This window comes from Streptopelia decaocto (genome assembly GCF_964273445.1).
Source record: "Streptopelia decaocto genome assembly, chromosome: 7".
In the NCBI taxonomy this organism is placed as follows: Eukaryota; Metazoa; Chordata; class Aves; order Columbiformes; family Columbidae; genus Streptopelia; species Streptopelia decaocto.
The window spans coordinates 37,799,471-37,817,732 of record NC_138661.1 but is presented as its reverse complement, the minus strand read 5'-3'; the positions used below and the strand labels follow the sequence as shown (position 1 = coordinate 37,817,732).

The window sequence follows — 18,262 nt, the reverse complement described above, 5'->3', positions numbered from 1 at the left end:
GTAATGACAGCTATACTGGTCTCACCACTGTGACATTGAGATACCGTCAAATAACATTTGGCTTTTTTTAATTACTTAAGAAGAATAAAAAGCAAGACAACTTTATGCATACTGAAGTTACAAATGAAGTAAAGCAGACATGCACAAAGGGAGAAACAAAAAAACTTACAAGAAAGTCTAAGGAATAAAGGAAAATAAAGATGACAGGAGAAAATAACAGTAGACAGAACAGGAAGGCTGGGCATAGTTGGAGAAGATTGGAGGGCAAACTGATCACAAATCCTATAAAAATCCTGTAAAAGCCATTTAAATTTGAAAAAAAAAAAACACCACTATCAAAAACCCAAACACCTAAAAAAACCCCAAACCCACCAAAATCAGACTAGGAAAGCTACCTGGATTTCGATCAAGCTGTGAAGCAAGTCTTGTATTCGAATGATCCACACGCTTCGTGCTGAAAATAAAGTATACTTAATACAAAATGTATTACCATAAGAAAATCTAAGGGAAGAAACTACTAGAAGAATGAAAATTTTACAAAAATATTCCCACTGATAGTTTCTAAAAGTTACTTTAAAATCATTTTATATTCAAATATGCTGCACTTCTCATATGTAAAAGTATTTTCTGCCTATAATATCATTATGATGCAATATCTAATACAGTTTTTCCACAGCAGGTAGGCATAGAATAATATTTAGCTTTAGATATAAGTGTATATAGTATATTTATCTAAGAAAATAAAGCTTTAGATGTGACAAATAAACTTAATTATTAAATTGGCACAGCTAAAGTTCCAGTAGACTATACTGAAAGGGCAATTTTCAGAAAGTTATTATTTCACTGGGTGAAGTTAAAACCTTCAATCTTTAACATAACATTCGGAACATTGTATTTAAATTGTTGTAGTGTCAGAAGGGGAAAAAAGGCAATAAAGCAGTGAAATGAAAAATTCTCCATGAATACCAGAACTACCCACTCATCTTGCCCTATGCTGTTTATTTAACATTTCACTGGTCTGATTCTCCATCCACAATAGTGAACATCAGTGAAATAAAACACAAGGAGGTATCATCTGACATGAAGAATCTTTTACTACTGATCCCACCTTGATCAAAAAATATTTCAAGATTTTTATACTGAGGTTAGTCAGTTTTAGCTGTGAATTGAGCAATAATGAACACAGGCCACCTGTAGTTATGAACTACCTCTGCCAAAACCTTTTTGTATATAAATTCACTTCCCGATTAAGATTGCCCTTTACAATACCATAATTTTTATGTTAAAAAAAATATCAGGGGAGCATACCTCAAAGTAGAAATTCCTTAAGAAGCTAAAGCAAATGCTGCTAATAAAATAAACAGCTGCTATAGCATTTCAGAAACAAGGTCATTGAAAACTTTCACTGCTATACACAGTTTTCCCTGGGAAAAAACCAGCACCAACAAAAACAACCAAACTAACAGCTTTAGCCATAGTTATATTATTATTAAAAAAAAAAGTAACCTTTAAAGGTCTTATTTCACTTACTTGTAGTCTCTCTCCCAGAATTTTACAGGCCTGGCATATGAAGTGATAAATATTGCACTTCCTAGAAAAGGGTTCAGTGGAGTAGAGAAGAAAGCTGACACAGCTGCTTGGACAAACAACATTGCAGAATCTGTAGGATAACAGAATTAAGGAAAGCAAAGCAACAACTACGTTTTTTCAAGCTTCTGTGATGGTACCTGAAATATACAGCAACACCAACTAGGAGCAAAACAAAGTCTTTAAGAATTTTTATGCAGCAAAGTATCTTTACAGCATCTCCAACAGTAAGGGGATTACGTTTGTTTTTAAAAACAAAAATAGGTGAAAATTTGGCAATAGACATAGTGATTATTCTCTTTCTCAAAATTCTACAGAAAATGTTATTAATAACTCGCTCCATTCAAACCAGTCTACAGAAGCTTAAAATACAAAACTCAAGAACTAAACCCATAGTTAGTTAACTCTTGAAAAAGGGAATGACTGTCAGAGGAAAAGCTGTGACATTTTCATAATGAAATAACTCCTGCTCCATGTTTTTGTGTCAGAATTCTATTCCTACTCTATTGGCTACTGTATAATTCATAGCATAGGCAGAAAGCATTCACAGTTTTTCATGAATACTCACTAGACAAACCTATTCTTTCAGTAGATTTAGGCCATAATACATAATGCATTATAAAGCAACATTTGGAAGTTCTACACAACTTCAGGAAAAAGTTTGCATTTTCAAAGGATACGTGGCACAGCAAAGGGCTGGGCGAAAGCATGGAAGGCAGATCCCCACGTGATCTGCCAGGGAGCAATGTAGGTATATACAAATCTCAATTTATAAAAGAGTTCCCAAAGCTATAGGAAAAAAGAAAAAAAAAGGATAAAAATTAGTGATTTAGCTGAGAATCAACATGCTTTGCAGTACAGAAATACCCCAAGAAATTTACTGGTTACCCTAGAATTCTTACTGGTCTACCAGAAGCCTTGAGACTTGCAAAAGGGGATGTAATAATGAAGCAAGTGGCATAATATGCACTTCATTGTTCTACTAACAGAAACTCATGGGATGTTTCGAAAGCTACATAAGCTTTCTCAAGCAAACATAAGTGCTTTGGAAAGGAGAAGTCTTGGCCATCTTAGAGCATACTGATTACAGTACCGATAGAACTGATGATCTGGAAGATTACCTATCAGGTAGGACTACCTGCTTTCCCTTTGGATGACCTGAAGCACCTAGAAATAGAGAGTTAAAGTTACCTTGCTGAAGAGTATGGACATGAAGAAGAGATCTAGCAGCATGGTCTCAGTAAAACTTTTGTAATCAAAAGTAAAGAAGAGCACTGTGAAAATAACAGTGACATACTGGCACGTCGGGCTACTGAATGATGAACGCAGTAACTTCAAGCCAGCTATTGTGATCATTAAAGCACCCAACCTGTATAAGAAATTCACACAAAACAGTTACTTATCTGCTGTCTGAAAGGGGTTTAAAGACAACCACCTACATTGAATAGTTTGGCATTGTATGACAGCAACAAATTCAAGGTTTGGAGTTGGGGGGGGATGGGCAAGTCAGGTTTGTTGGTTTGCTTTTTTTTTTTTCTTAAAGACAACTTTAGAATTTTTTTTTTTTAATGTTACTACTCAAGTCTTTCTATCAATACTTTCAAGCCAATCAGTGTTCAAGGATTAGCACTATTTGTACGAGTTTCACTAAAAAAAATAATAAAAATCAGAGGTAAAATATCCCTGTACTCCTGAAAAAAAAAACTCGTCTTTAACTTAGGTTATGCATATTGAGATGCAAAAATGCTATAAGTACTCCAGTTTAATCATCAAGAGGATATTTTTAATGAGCACTGTGTTATTTCCTGCATAACTATACTGCTCTAGCTGATATTGGGGGAATTGCAACTTAATTATAAAGTTACAGCACTAATCATTTCTAGAGATAGTAACTGGCAGATCAAACAGTTATAAAAATAACATTAATGTAGTGGCAATATTCCTCCCAAAGATCTTACAGTGACAAGAGTAATAAACCCCAAGGAAGAACTTACTACACCAGGGATCTAATTTAGACCTAAAAAAAATCCAAACACACCCTCCCCCACCCCAAAACATACTATCACTGTCTTGAACTTGCAGTCCAGATAATCATATTATAGACTCTGAAGATCAACAAGGAAGTTCTAATATCCCACTACCAGATAATTCTGCAACATGCAATCTTTATAGTATTGCTATGAATTTAATGATTTATCTTCCTGTGGTTTCCTAATTTAACATTGTAATGCTCCATTCAGTTGAAGTCAGCAAGGTGACTCGGTTCTGTAAGAGCTTTGAAACAAAGGAAAATATTTATTCCTTGCCTTAGTTTTAAGGCAACAGCATTAACTGTCTTCCCATTGAGGTCAGAACTCACCATTTAATTTCCCACCACAGCAGACATACTCAGATTACTTGACAGCCTTTTCTACTTACTCAGTATCCAGTTTCTTTGGACTAGCAATATTCTTAGCGCTGCTACTAAGCTCATTGAGGACTATCAGTGGATAGATAACATTCTTCTCTACAAAAAGGAGCCAAATGTGAAGTTTCTCAAACCACATAACATGTGCAGCATCTATCAAGGTATATTAAAAAGAAAAATATCAGATTGCACTGTTAAATCAAACTCAGCTAATAGAATAAAGATTCTTGATACAAGTAATTTGTTGAACCAAACATTAACTGTATTCTCGCACTAGACTTTCATTGTTTTCTCTAACTGAAATAAAGAGAAGCTCCTTGTAAGCTACTGTTGGTAGACCCAGTAGAGTTTCGCACTGTTACACATCTATACAAAATGTATTATAATTTAACAGTTTGCAAGCTTCTTGCTCACTGCACATGGCAGGAAACAAACTGGTTTGCCACTTCTTCAATAATTTCAGGACCAATACTGCTGAAGCTGTTTGACATTACACATCTTCTCTCATGCAAAAGAACGTTTTCCAACCACATTCAAAGATTTCTGGTTTACGACTCCACAATATAAAAGAGCATATGTAACCTGCCAACACAAATGTCTGAGACATTAGAACTACTTTGAAGTTCTACAATAATTGCAAAATATGTTACAGGACTGCCATGTTTCAAATTGATGCAAATGAAAATGAGAAAATTTTACAAGGCAGTACAAATATAGGCTGGAAGAGCCTATGTCAAAAGTTATATTAAACACTGCTGCATACATAAAGGGTTAAAGGTATACTTGGAAGAGGCCAGAAAAGGGCCCAACCCACTTTGATGCTATGAATGACTGCACATGCCCAGATAAGCCCCAGAAAAAAAATGAAGTTCATTTTCTACACCAGAAGCCATAAGGACACTTAGTCATTGACACAGCTTTAACACGAGGTACAAGTGTGTGTCTATGCAGATCAACTAGCAAGACTGGTCCCTTAGTGTGTTTTTCCATTAGCAGGCTACTTGCGCTACTTTCTATTGTTAAACATGTCAACAATACCATTAAGAATCAAACCCATGCCAAGGTGATATCTGACAGTGTTCACCATAACTAATCCTCCAGAACATTTGAAGACATACTATCTTGAAGAAATATCTAGTGAAACATACTCCACCTTTATAAAAAAAATATTGAGGCAATTATTAGGCCAAACTTCACAATTTAAGATTTTGAAGACTGCTTTAGTGGAACTGCTCTGAGATGTTAGCACGTCATGTATTGTCAACATCAGTTAATAAATACATAAAATGTTGCTGAATCAAAGCATGAGAAACTGAGAAACTAAGATATTTCTATACCAGATGTCATTACATACTCCCCTGATGAGAATAAAGAAAAAATAGAGAGTATCAATAAGTAACATAAGTTGGTCAGCAACTATAACAAGTTCAAGAAAGTGTTATGAATGATACTTACTTCGGACTTCAAATTGATAGTATTCCTTGGTTTTCAGCAATGGGTGAGAAAAGCAATGCCAAGGAAGTTGCTTTCGGAGTTGAGGCAGAACATAATGGGTCACAAAGCCTACCGTACCCACCAATGCATAGAGAACATAACTTAAAATAGGCTAAAAAGAAGAATTGGAAAAATTAAGGTTTGTGCTTCATAAACGAAATCATACACTAATAATGTAATACCTCTTCCAGCATCTAGGCAAGTGCTCCTGTATTAATTAGTAAGCTGGGAACAGTTCTTCATGAGAAGCTGTACTACAAACTTTTAAGATCAAACAAGAAATGCCTGTGAGAGAATAAACTGTCTTCTTCTAACAAATTTTCACTAAGTTGAAAAGCATTCACAGTAAAAATAGTACACTGATCTTCCTTCATAGTCCATTGTTTTTGACCCATCTCCATTTCATCTTACAAATTATAAAGCTATTATCCTTTCATAGCTAAACCCAATTTACATTTCTGTCTGCCAGATAAAAGGAGGTATAAGCATAAGGAAAAACAAATCATTAGTCTCCTGAGAAGAAGGTGAATAAGAAGTCTCCACCAAGACTGAACTCCTTCACTGAAGTCATAAAATAGTACTATATTAACATGGTACGAAGGCTGGATTTTACAGTAACGCTCTCTAAACATTAACATTTTCTCTATATTTCTAGATAGGGTACAGCAACATTAAGATTCCATTACCTTGTTATAAGCTCTTGATTCAGAAACTCCATGAAGCCTAAGCCTATTAAGCTACAGAACTGGTAAAGAACATATAGCCAAATTTCTCAAATGTGGGAGAAAGCAATCAAGGAGGAATGCAGAAGTCCAGCCATACAATAGAAGAGATATTTTCCTTAGAAAAAACTAGTACACCTGCTTAAACAGGACACTTCACCTGAAAACCAGGAAGCTACCTGCACACATGCTTTTTAAAACTGGTTTCTTACTTTAACTGTAGGTATCAGTGGAAGGGTAAAATCCTTCTAAATACATGCAAGAAACTTTCATTTGCCTGACATAAGGCTGTCCATAAGCTAACCAATGGTTCCATTGCAGGAATACCAAAATAAGGAATTCAGCAATTGCAACTCCTTAGGCAAATACCTTTAAACAAATGCAAGCACAGGATCTGATCCCATATCATCATCATCAAGCAGGAATCATAGATGCACATTAAAAGTATCTGAAGTAGCAGTATTAGCTAGACAGACAAGTAAAAAATTTGAAACTCAAAGGCTCATTCAAGTCCTGTAAATAACCATTCCAGTGCAGGGTACTCCCCTACACTAGAGCCTACACACAGCCACTCTAGCATGCAATTGGTGAGTTCAGCTCCTCGATCTTTAAAAAAAAAGTCTCAAAGGTTTGTTTTTTAAAGTTTCATTTTTCCTTACTCCAAAACTAGGAAGGAGCAGGGAAAGAAGAGGTTTTAAGCACACAAAACCAGCATGTAGAGATCTTCAGTCATATACTTGTCACGCTATATATTTAAAGACCATCTAAGTCTAGTCAGAAGACACAATGCACCACACTGGGATAAGCCTGATATCACATTAGAATGTTTGAATACAGAAGACAAATGGCAGACATTATAGAACAGCTTACCTGTAAAACTGTAAATACCGTACTGACGTGAATTGCAAAATAGAGTACACCAATGACTATACACACAATCAGGTCAGACTGCAGTCGTTCACTCTGGGGAGTCAAAACAGAACAATTTTAGAAAATACCAGCTTTGGTTGTCCTCTTCAGACTCTTCATACCCATCAGCAATAACTGATTAAAGATTTTCAAATTATGCCAGTGTTAATTACTTCCAGTGAAAAGATCAGAAATTTCACAACATAAATATTGCAGTGAGGACCATTATTTCAAATGAGTTAAGTGGAAAGACACATAGCCAAAGTCAAGCATAAGAAATTAATATACCAAATATATTCTTTCATTCTGGACTGTGATGGGGTACAAAAACCCTCTGCAGCACTGATGGAAGAGCTGGAAGTGTGACCCAGTTTCCCATTTGTGATCTAAGAACTTGCTTAGACTGTGGGTCAATTAAGAGCTCTTGAAAACAGCTGCCTAGACAGAGCCAACAACTAGTTGGAATATCTAGGCTCTTTAATCCTTTTACCCCCTCCTCTGCAGGAAGGTGAAGGACAGCTTTGGAATAACCCTGAGGAATGAGTCTGAATTTCCTGTTACCCCTAAAAACTGAACATAAGCTGTTGATTACAGAGAAAAAAAACTAACAAAATGAGTCATGCCAGACTCAGTCACAAGGGGGCAATACGAGCTTAGAGCCACTACAACTCGAGTCTCCAGGTTTAGACCGGTTCCCAGCTCTAAATACAGTACTAATATTTCCAGTCCAGAAAAATCATTAGAAGGAATAACTACCCCAAATCGGCCAAGTAATTACACAGAGCAGTTATCGGTGCAAGGCCTTAACTTCTTGGGATACAACTTTCCTACAGGATTATTGCCCTACAGTTGAGACATACGCAAGGTTAAATGAATATTCAAACTTCATTTGTACATGTTAAACATAAAAATCTCTGTAAGTCTTTTTACTCACTGCTCCACTGTGTGAAAAAGAACAAGGTTTAAATATTACTACTTCCATAAATACTTAGAGTGAATTTGTACTAAAAATTCAGAGTATGTGCCAATGTAAACAGAACAGGTTACGTCTGCTCTTAAAAAGTAAAATCACAAAAAACCCACAACGGTTTCCACCATTTTTATTTTCTGCTTCTGGAACAGTGAACACAAAGCTCTTCCTCACAATTACTACAAATCCTAAGTTATATTTGCCACCAATATTTGCCTGAGTTTTGCCACCAATAACTCTTCCCCACTAACTTCTGTACAAAAGCAAGTACCATTTATTACTATCAATATGACCTAGAAGAAAATCCTCAATGATACTTCACTGAATTCACACTAGGAAACTCCAATTCCCACATGCCTCCTTTTAAATAACTTAAAATGCAATATAGGCGTTATACTCTTAGTGTAGTACATTGGTTCATCTGGAGATTTAAAGAAAACACTGATATCTATTCTAATTAACACCATGGTATTTAACAAGTGTTGAGAGCCAAGATCCAGACTGATGCCATACAAACATAGTAAATGCTTAGACTGAATTAAAAGAATAATTTAAAATCCTACTTACCACAGAATTTCTAAGCTTTTCAGGTAAAGGATCTTTTACTTCAGACAGAGGATCCTCAGGGTTTTTGTCTTCAGAATTAGGAAAAAATTTTGATTGCACTAAAGAGCTTTAAGACAGAGAAAATAGAAGCTGTTGAAAAGCATGTATTGTTCTATGTGGTTTTAGAAGAATAACAAAGTCAAAAGTTCTATTACAAGAAAAAAATAATCCTGGTATATGTAGTGCTTTCACATGGCTGAGCAAATTTACACAGATGAGATCTCAACATGACAAAAGAATTAGTACTCTGGTTGTACATAATGATCACCATTAAAGATAAGTAGCCAGATGTTGTTCAAACAGCAGTTTCTCCAATACCAATACAGGTAACTGAACAAATACTGAATTTTAAGTGGTATTCTTAGCACTCATGAAACAAAACTTTAGTTCATAAATAACTGAACAGAAATGTAACTCAGAGCAAAGTTCACAAGCGGTCTATTTGTCAACACCAAGTAGAAAACCAATAATTCCTTGTTTTAATTCAAACTTCAACTGTAACCCCCTCCCAAAAAAGTATCCTGACTAAATAACTAGCTGTGCCGATCAGACTACTACATTCTTCACAGACCTTGCTGGTACTAAAGCCCTAAAAAAAACAAAAAAAAACAACAACAAAAAAGAAACCACCACACTTATAACCTAAGCTTTGAGAAGACCATATGCGGCACTGCTAGCCATATCTAAGTGTCTTGCAACCCCTCAACATGATGTTTCTTATGATATCCTGTGTGGTACAGAAATGTCTAATTTCATCTTACGGACAGGAAGATCACTACAGAATGCGGCCTAGATCTTCAAAGCTAACTACAGATTGCAATGCTTAACTGTGCCAGATCTGGCTAAATAGATACACTTACAGGTCAAACATTAGCATTCAGGCTTTGGTACTTGGAAAGAACAAAATACCAGGTATTTAGGGACAAGGACGTCATACCAATGGAGTAAAGTCACCTGAACTAAGTAACTGGACAAGGTTTAGTTGCCAGCCCAAATATAAGAATTTTCCTTCTGTGTGAATACTCACAAATCATTAATCTCCCTGTTCACAGAAGAGGCCACTCACTATCTACTCCTGACTACTGCTTATCAAATTCACCCAACATTATGGCTAACTTTAAGTCCAAGTTCAAGCTCTGCCTAACCCAGGTGTGCAACTGAGCATCTATTGGCTATTGTGTGGGAGGTGTTCCTCCTACTGGAACTATTCTGTTTTACACATATAATTATTAACCAAATCAGAAATACTCTCATAATCAGATCAATACTCCAACTCAGAGTAGCAACTTGAATACATGTTTCCCCACGCTAGATAGGAATGCTCATCATCAAAACAGAACCTTATTTTGCATCTGAGAAGAAGTTACGTGAACAACTGTTTTGAGTATGCTTGCAAGATGAGAACACAGTAACAAAGTGAGAGAAACAGTTCAAAAAATCCTCATGTGGGCTTCAGCTTAAGCAAGTGCTCTGAGTACCACTTTAAATACAGAATAGGGCACAGGTTGTTCAGCACAAATGTGCTAGCAGAAAGACGGCACCTGACTGGCAATTTAGAGAATATCAGCAGGCAGTTAGATTTTGGAATGCAAGTGATTTGCCGGAAGTCACAAAGAAAAGTTATTAGTGGAGAAACTAGTTGCAAACCTTGAGATTCTCTCCAATTACTGAGCCAATATCATACTATTTTGGATAATGCTGGTGACTACCAGTTCAAACAGTACTAATATCTACCATTATAAATAACATTCCCTTGCAACTTGCTTCTTCCTTTGGAAACTGAGTTACTTACAAAAGTACAGAAGGGTCACTGCTTTGTCTGCTGAGATGATACGATATTGCCACTAACAAACCACAAAATATGGAGAAGAGAACTGGAATATGCTGCCCATCCCAAGAATCCTGGAGACAGAAAAGAAATGTTAATAAAAAAGAGACAGTCTATAACACTTATCTGACACACAAGAATTAAGTATACTGTAGTAATAGAAAGGAAAAGTTAACTACAATTCCACAAAAATGAAAGAGGACTTTTAGCACAAAAAATATTATTCAATATTTACCTCTGCCTAACTACAGATCAGATATTCTAATATAGGGTACATCCCTTAAGCCTACACTATCTTAATCATTAAACAGTCAGTTTTTATAACCTTATGAAGAATTTCCTGCATTCCTTGAGACCACAGGTTCTTCAGAGTTTAATTTAGTCAGTTATTGATTTTCAAAGTTATGTATGTTTTTACTCAGATTTATCTTTTCTAATGTGCTGAATTCAGATTAATCAAGTGGTTTTCTTTGTTTTCATGATCTGTACTGGGCCTGCAAAGATGAGACAGTGATTCTTTGCTAAAGCCCGTTTATCTTGAACAGACGTATTTACAAAGGCTAATGAGACCAACATACAAATTCACAGAAAGCTCATGATCTTCTGCAGGCAAGAGTACCATGGGAGTATTTCCTCTAGCAACTTATTACTCTCTGCACCAAGGCGGAAAAAAGCCACTCAATTCTGAGTTGGAAGGTGCACATGCTACAATTAATTGTGAACCGAGACAGAATGGCATTTCAAGCAAGGAAAAGCTGTTTGGTTGTGGTTTTTTTTTCCCCCCCCTCCCCCTTTTCCAGCCAACTGAACATTTTAGATATGCACACATCTTCACTTTGACACTACAAACTATTTCCTGGTTTCTTTTCAAGTAACAATTAATCTGAAAAGACTACTTCTGGTTTGAAACACTGGAGACAATACTCACATGAGCCATTTTGAGAGGTTAATAAACAAATACATGAAGACTGTGCTAGAAACAAGCTGCTTACGGCATTTTTTTTTTCAGGAATCAATGTAGAAAGAAACTGAAGGTAAATGTCATGTTTTTAGCTAAAAAAACCCACCCCATTAGTGCAGGCACAAATCATATACTTTTTAAAAGCAAGAAATCTGCTTTGTTCCTGCATTGCATCTCCTTTATTGACAGCACAGCTGAGCAAGTATAAAACCCTATCAAATCACACTAATATTTCTAATTAACTTTCTGCATATTTAGGTATCTAAGGTACTAGGAAGCAGAAAACATAATCCAAAACATGTATGTTATGCTGTGTCTAAAATTTTGCTCACCTTCAGGGCACCATAGCACAGTCCATATAACAATGCTACTGCCACAATACTACAGATAAAACTGTAAAGTGCTGCAAGCAGGCTTGTGGTAGCTGAATTTCATAGAAAAGAAAGAAAAAAAGTGTTATGTTACTAGGTTAGAATACAAAACACTTCAGATTGTTTAAAGACATCAACCCCCTAGTTGCAACACCCTGACACTAAAAAAAAAAAAAAATCCCACTGACAGCAACTACTCATATTTTCCCCTACAAATGATTTTTTAAAGAGCAATTTATTCAACAGTAATACAATGGAAATCATTAACAATGTCAATAGAAACCAGTTGAGAAGGAAAGTATACTTTTGGACACTTACTAGGACAGTAAATCTACTTCTCAATCAATCAGAAGACCTTTAGACTTTTCAAAAATACAATTAGTATTCTTTGTTTAGAGTGTAGTAATACAAATAGTGTAATTGCTAAATTTTTAAACTAGCCTACTAATCTGATGGCTGCTCCTAATCTAATGGCTAATCCTAACGTAATCTTTTGCCACTTACATAAAAAACAACACTCACCATTGCCACCGAAGACATGAATATCCAGCTGTTCACACAGATACATCACAAATGTATTCACCTGAGGCAGGAGACCAATGAAGAATACTATAGGGAAACATAGTGTAAACACTACGGAGAAAACAAATAGTTGAAAAAGTGGTGAATATGAAAAATATAGCATGATAATGTACTCTTCAGTTTCAGTTCTAGGATATCACACGCACCCCTTGACTCAACATCACTGAAGTACTTCTACAGTAAGCATACATTATATAAATCTCTACTTCAGTGACTCAGAACTGACTAAATATAGAGGTTATATAGACCAATAGTAAGAAGATTCCTTGTACTTCCATTTTAATCACTGTAGAAACCAACACAAGCCAATTTCGTCTTTCCAGTTTTATTTAGCAAAGATCAGCCAAGAGTTTACAGATTAGACAACCTGTAAATTCTTAGTCATTGTAAATTAGACTTATCCAAGCCTAACTGTCTGTCTGGAGTTACTGGAGCAAGTTAACACCAGCCATATGGATGTAAGAGGCCAAGCATTTAACCTCTGGGTTTTCTGCCATTAATAATTTTACTCATTTTCCCACACCAGTTCTGAACAGTTGTAATCCTAAATGATTTTTTTAAGGAAAATGGATAACTGTATGAACCATTAGAACTTATGCAAATTACAGAACTTAAGAATGCAAAGATAAACAAATGCCATTTAATTTTAATACAGAGGATGATATGTCCCAACCTATACATTTCAATTACCTTCCATCTTAAGGAATGAAAGGAAATAATATTTTACACAACTATTAAGTAGTTCAGACATAATTCACAAGCAGCAGCATATCCTAAGTTCTAGGTTTTGAGGGACAGAAGCATCCAAACAAAAATAACCCTAGCAGCCAAAAATCTAGCAGTTAAGGGAATATTTTCTAAAATCTTATTGATTTCTAGCTTCAGTGACAAACTGAAGAAATAGGTTTTAGGGTAACCTGTAAAGAATCACAAGTCTCAATTTTTGTTTCTACCTTTATATTCACAGAATGACTGGATACTAAAGGATATCACATTAGAAATATTTACAAAGAGACAGGTACTCAATCTGATTTTCTTTCTTCCTACTCCTTCGTAAAGTTAAATAACTAAATGTTGTTTAAAATCATGTATGTTCGGAGCTTGGAAAAAAAAACACTGAGTTCTGCATCCTTTTACTGATACAAATAGGAAATGTAAGATAAAGGACCAGATACTCAGAACCTGAAGAAAATTTTTTTTCAGAATTCTCAAGTCAGAACTTCTATCTCAAATCATTACACTCAAGGAAGCTTGCATAAGAGGCAAATGATAAAGTATTCTCTCACTGACAGGTTGAAAAGATGTTTCATGAAGGCCTGTAAGTTGAACTATCTTGTGTCCATTGCGAATAAAATTACAGAAAAGATTTGAAAATACATGATTTATAGAGTAGTAGAAAGCCAGCATTTCTAATGGCTTTTAAAGCCCATAACAGATTTGCTCTCTACTGGGGACCACCTATGTGAAAACAAAAAATAATTGTTATAAATGTGGAGCAGATTGAGACCAAATGATCAAGTCTAATATGTGGGACACAAAATAAATAAATCTATGCCAGTCCTCACTTGTCTGTTGGCAAGGACACAGCAATTATGCTATCTAAGCACAAAGTTTGCCTTGCCCTGCACCTGTGGTATTCTAGTGGTTATGCCTGGGAATGGGAAAAAAGGCAGCTGAGATTGTGATTTTATGTTTGAACAAAGTATGTTTGCCAGTAGCCAGCCTGCTTTGCCATACACACTTTTTGAAACAGTGCTCCAGCAACATTAAGAGTTGCTGAAAGTGGGGGGAGGGAGGGAGAGGGAGGGGGTTACACTGTGGTGGTGTTGCCAGGGGAGAGGGGCAAGTCTGGGTTTTTGTTTTGTTTTTAAGAAATGAGAGAGCTGTTCTAACAATCTGATTTTTACTGGTAGAACTGCTAAGAAATCGTAACCACATAAGCTGGTGCAAGATACCTAAGAAGAACAGTAAAACATAAGGATCAAAAAACATTCAAAACTCTTGAACTAAGTAGTTTTAAAAGCTAATCCCAAAATGGACATGGCCTAGTAAAGATGCCAGCACATCTTTTTAAAACTGAAAAAGACTCTTAAGTACTTTTAAAAGTAGGTCACTTCTACAATACAACACAACACCTACACATACACGTCTGTATTACCTTATGGGGATACGGGTATACATTATGGCAAAATGACTCAAGGTGACAGGAAAGGGAAGAAAAGACTTCTGACATTGACAGAGCATAAACAAGGGAAATTAGGCTAGTCTTATATATTGAATGAGTCAAAAGTATCTCCTGAATTAACTTATTTTTCCATCACAGATACAGAATGAAGTATGCCAGTGCATTAGTAGATCCATAGAATCTGTAGAAAAGCACCTTTGGAAAAGCCTAGACAATACTCTTTTCATAAATAAGAAGCTTTGACCATTTATCTCTGGATGTTTAAATGCAGATTTACTAGCACAAAGTCAAAGGGAGAAACAGTATGAGGTATGAAATTCAAGATGTTCCTAAAATCAAGTAACAAAAATTAATTCCCAGAATGCCAGTCAGTAATTTTTATTAATTAATAAGTGAATTTTTAAAAATACATATGAAGAATCAAAATCGATACCAAGTTTTAATTTTTCTTGGACAGAAGACTGCCCAAGAACTGAAGGCATACAGTCAAAACATTTTTAACTGCTGCAGTTTTTCATGCACAGCTATTTTGTCACAGCTGAAGAGCAAGGGTGTTCAATTTAGATTAATTCTTAAGAGATTTTCTTTCTCCTCCAAAGAAGTAATCCAAAGAGGATCACCAAGAAGTTCTGCTCCATTAAAGGACATGCATGAAGTTAACATAAGATGGTCTTCAAATGGTCACATTCTTTCTCTCCTTTCTATGGGCTCTGCCTGAGATTAAGTAGCTGCAACTATCTTCAATAATTTTCTGAGTAAATAGGGGAAGGGTTTGTTGTTGTTTTTTGGGGTTTTTTGGTTGTTTTTTTTTTTTTTTCCTTGGCGGGGGCGGGGAGGGGATGAGGTATTTAATGCCAGTAGTACTGTAAATGCACTATGCTGCTCAGAATACAAGGAAAGTACCTTGTACATCCCAAAATTATATTTTTGGTATTGCTGACAGGCCTGCTCTGAGAAGAGACAGCTTAAATAAGATTAAATCTGTCTATAATGTTTTCTAAAATTGTATCCCTACTGTTCTACATGATTGCTAAACACAATCTGATTTAAGAGAAAACCTACTCATTTGCCACAAGCCCCTCTAGAGAATATGAATGAGTCCAAATCAAAATGTTTCTTTACCTACTGAGCAACACCTCTGCAGTTTGTTACAGCAAAGCTATAGAAGAGGGGAATTTCCCCATAAACTTCAAAGCGAAAACTACTCTTCAGAAGGGAAACTTCAATGAACTGCATTTAAAAGGTGATAATGCAACAGTGTAATAACAAGATGCAGAGTGGAGAATAAAAAATTCTACTGTGGCAAAGCAAACAATTCAAATCCATGGAAAAGCCACTCACCTATAACTAAGTCCCTGGCTGACAGCAGCAGCAAAGGGTTGGTGAAAGCCATTCCATACAACCTGAATCTTGTTGTAGATATGTTTCTGCTGCCATAATCCAACAGCCAAATAAGACCACAACATAAACAGAAATATACAGGCCTACTATAGGCTATGATACGATTATGACCCTGTTAAAAAAAGAAAAGAACATGTTTCATTATTAGCACAATGATAGTTAATATTCTGTTACAGATAATTTCACAACCACAATCATTGTTCATCAAATAATGTGCTGTCATCTCAACATATCCTTAAGTTTTGTTAATGCATTGCCTTGCAGCATATGGGTTTTTTTGTGGCTTCAATATAGCAAGGACACAACAATTAGATTAAGTTAGGCCAAGATACATTTGCCCTTACTCTCCGCTAAGTTTTAAAGTACATTTCTTGCAATCCTAAATACCACAAAAGCTCGGACTAGGTTTTATAAGCAAGAATGAATAATTTTGAAGAGAAAGCAAATAAAGTTTATTATGCAGATACTGCTCCTGCTAAGGGAAAACAAAACAAAACCCTGTATTTTTGTGTTCATTAAAACATACAACTTATTACTTAATATATAATAAATGACTTGCTGCAGAGGAATAATGGTTTTTCATATCTTATTTAGGACAAAATATCTTGTCTTGGCAATCTAGCAGATGCACAATAGAACATAAACATATTGTGCAACACTAGCACACTAACATTTCCATGCTCAAATGTTAATGGCTCACTAGAGCATTGCATACTCAGCTTAGAGTGGAGAAAATACAGCTGTATGCGCACTAGGACAACTGAGTGATCTACAAGACCAGAATAGAACACCAGCGCTGTGTCAGTTCATATCAGCATAGCAAATAACAACATTAAGAATACTTCTCACTCTAATTGCTTGAATACTAAATATTCATCAAAAACTCTATCATGATATGGCTCTATAGCAAAAGCTAGGCTTAGAACAGTGAAGACATGATTTGCTAAAAACAAAGCTTATAGGGTGCAGGAAATAGTATCAGTTCCCTTCTCACACACTAAGACAAAATAAGCCTCTTGTGCCTTATAAGAAGGTATGTAAAAAATGTCAAAGATCAATTCTCCGTGGAAGTTCTACATCTACAGGATCAGTACAGTGGCACATGGCCATGACTTACATGTCGAGGGGAAGAAGAATCTGGCTGAACACTCTGAAACCAAAATGGAAAGAGGAAAGTTACCCAATCTACAGATAAGTCCATTTACTCCTCCCCCCATCACTTCTTGATTTAAGTTCTTTTAAAATCTATAGTTAATTTTACAATTGTCAAACCACTCTACAGCCTTTAAATAACACAATGTATTAAACCATAAAAATCTGTTCAAAGAGTATGTCTGTAGCCAAAGTTTTAAAAAAAGCCCTCATTTTTAAACTTTTCCCTCTTTTAAAAACAAAATGTGCTAGGCACTTTAAATTTAAATCAAATTTTCATCCTAATAGTCTAAGCATAAGGAAATAAACAATCATTCTTAAATTACAAAAGTACTATTAACCATTGTCTAATAAAAACTATGATTCTGATAAAAAGATACTTAGATACAATTGATTAATATGAATTCATTGAGGTGATTCCACTAAAAAAAGAAAAACAAATCAAAACAATAATAAAGTTTAGTTTGTAGGCTGTTTTTAACCAGTAACAATGTACTCCTCTTGGAGGAAATAAGAAGTGCATGAGAAAAACAAATAAAGGTTTAACAAACATACGCAAAAGCATTCTAATGAAGTGACCTTGCATGACCGTCTTCAAACTTTCCATGAAGTTGAACCTTAGTCACTTCTTTTTAAATAATAAACATGCAGGTTTTTTTTCTTAAAGCTATAACCAGCCTGCAACACCCAACTGAAGTTACTTATGCTGTTTATAGAAAGTGAAGATTAAAATACCTTCAATAGTGAGTATTGACAACTGGCTATTACCAGGCAGAACTGGAAGACCCAAATATCCTTGAAAAAGCCCTCTATAAGAAGGACAGAGCCCAGAAATGCAACTAGAATAGCTAGGATGACAGCTAATACGTTTTCCAGGATCTCACGATTCCTGTATCAGAGAGAAAAAGAAAAAAGAAAAAAAAAAAAGATGGAATTAAAAGCTAATTATGTCTTGAAAAAGCTGGAAGGGAACACTTTGGGTCAGAAGTTAACAAGAGTTATGCTGCTGGTGCCAAAGTAGTTAAGAACAGATTTGAACTTGTATAGACTACACTAGTACACTGACTTTTAGCAAAGCTAGGAGCTA

At 35.5% G+C, this 18,262-nt stretch overlaps 1 protein-coding gene across 10 annotated transcripts in view; it reads right to left on the bottom strand.

The window, feature by feature from the left end:
• PCNX1 (pecanex 1) overlaps positions 1–18,262 on the bottom strand; it is an 89,711-nt gene that overhangs the window by 21,522 nt on the left and 49,927 nt on the right. For 9 of the 10 annotated variants that reach the window (XM_082059596.1, XM_082059595.1, XM_082059591.1 and 6 more), the window contains 14 exons: positions 17,911–18,064; positions 17,141–17,173; positions 15,964–16,135; positions 12,378–12,488; positions 11,817–11,908; positions 10,488–10,597; positions 8,657–8,762; positions 7,081–7,173; positions 5,450–5,600; positions 4,006–4,147; positions 2,779–2,956; positions 2,268–2,376; positions 1,531–1,660; positions 396–454 (listed from right to left, as the gene is read on the bottom strand). In XM_082059596.1, the coding sequence (XP_081915722.1) occupies positions 396–454; positions 1,531–1,660; positions 2,268–2,376; positions 2,779–2,956; positions 4,006–4,147; positions 5,450–5,600; positions 7,081–7,173; positions 8,657–8,762; positions 10,488–10,597; positions 11,817–11,908; positions 12,378–12,488; positions 15,964–16,135; positions 17,141–17,173; positions 17,911–18,064 (1,640 nt within the window). The remainder of the gene's footprint in view (positions 1–395; positions 455–1,530; positions 1,661–2,267; positions 2,377–2,778; positions 2,957–4,005; positions 4,148–5,449; positions 5,601–7,080; positions 7,174–8,656; positions 8,763–10,487; positions 10,598–11,816; positions 11,909–12,377; positions 12,489–15,963; positions 16,136–17,140; positions 17,174–17,910; positions 18,065–18,262) is intronic. The other variant, XM_082059594.1, reaches the window with a different exon arrangement.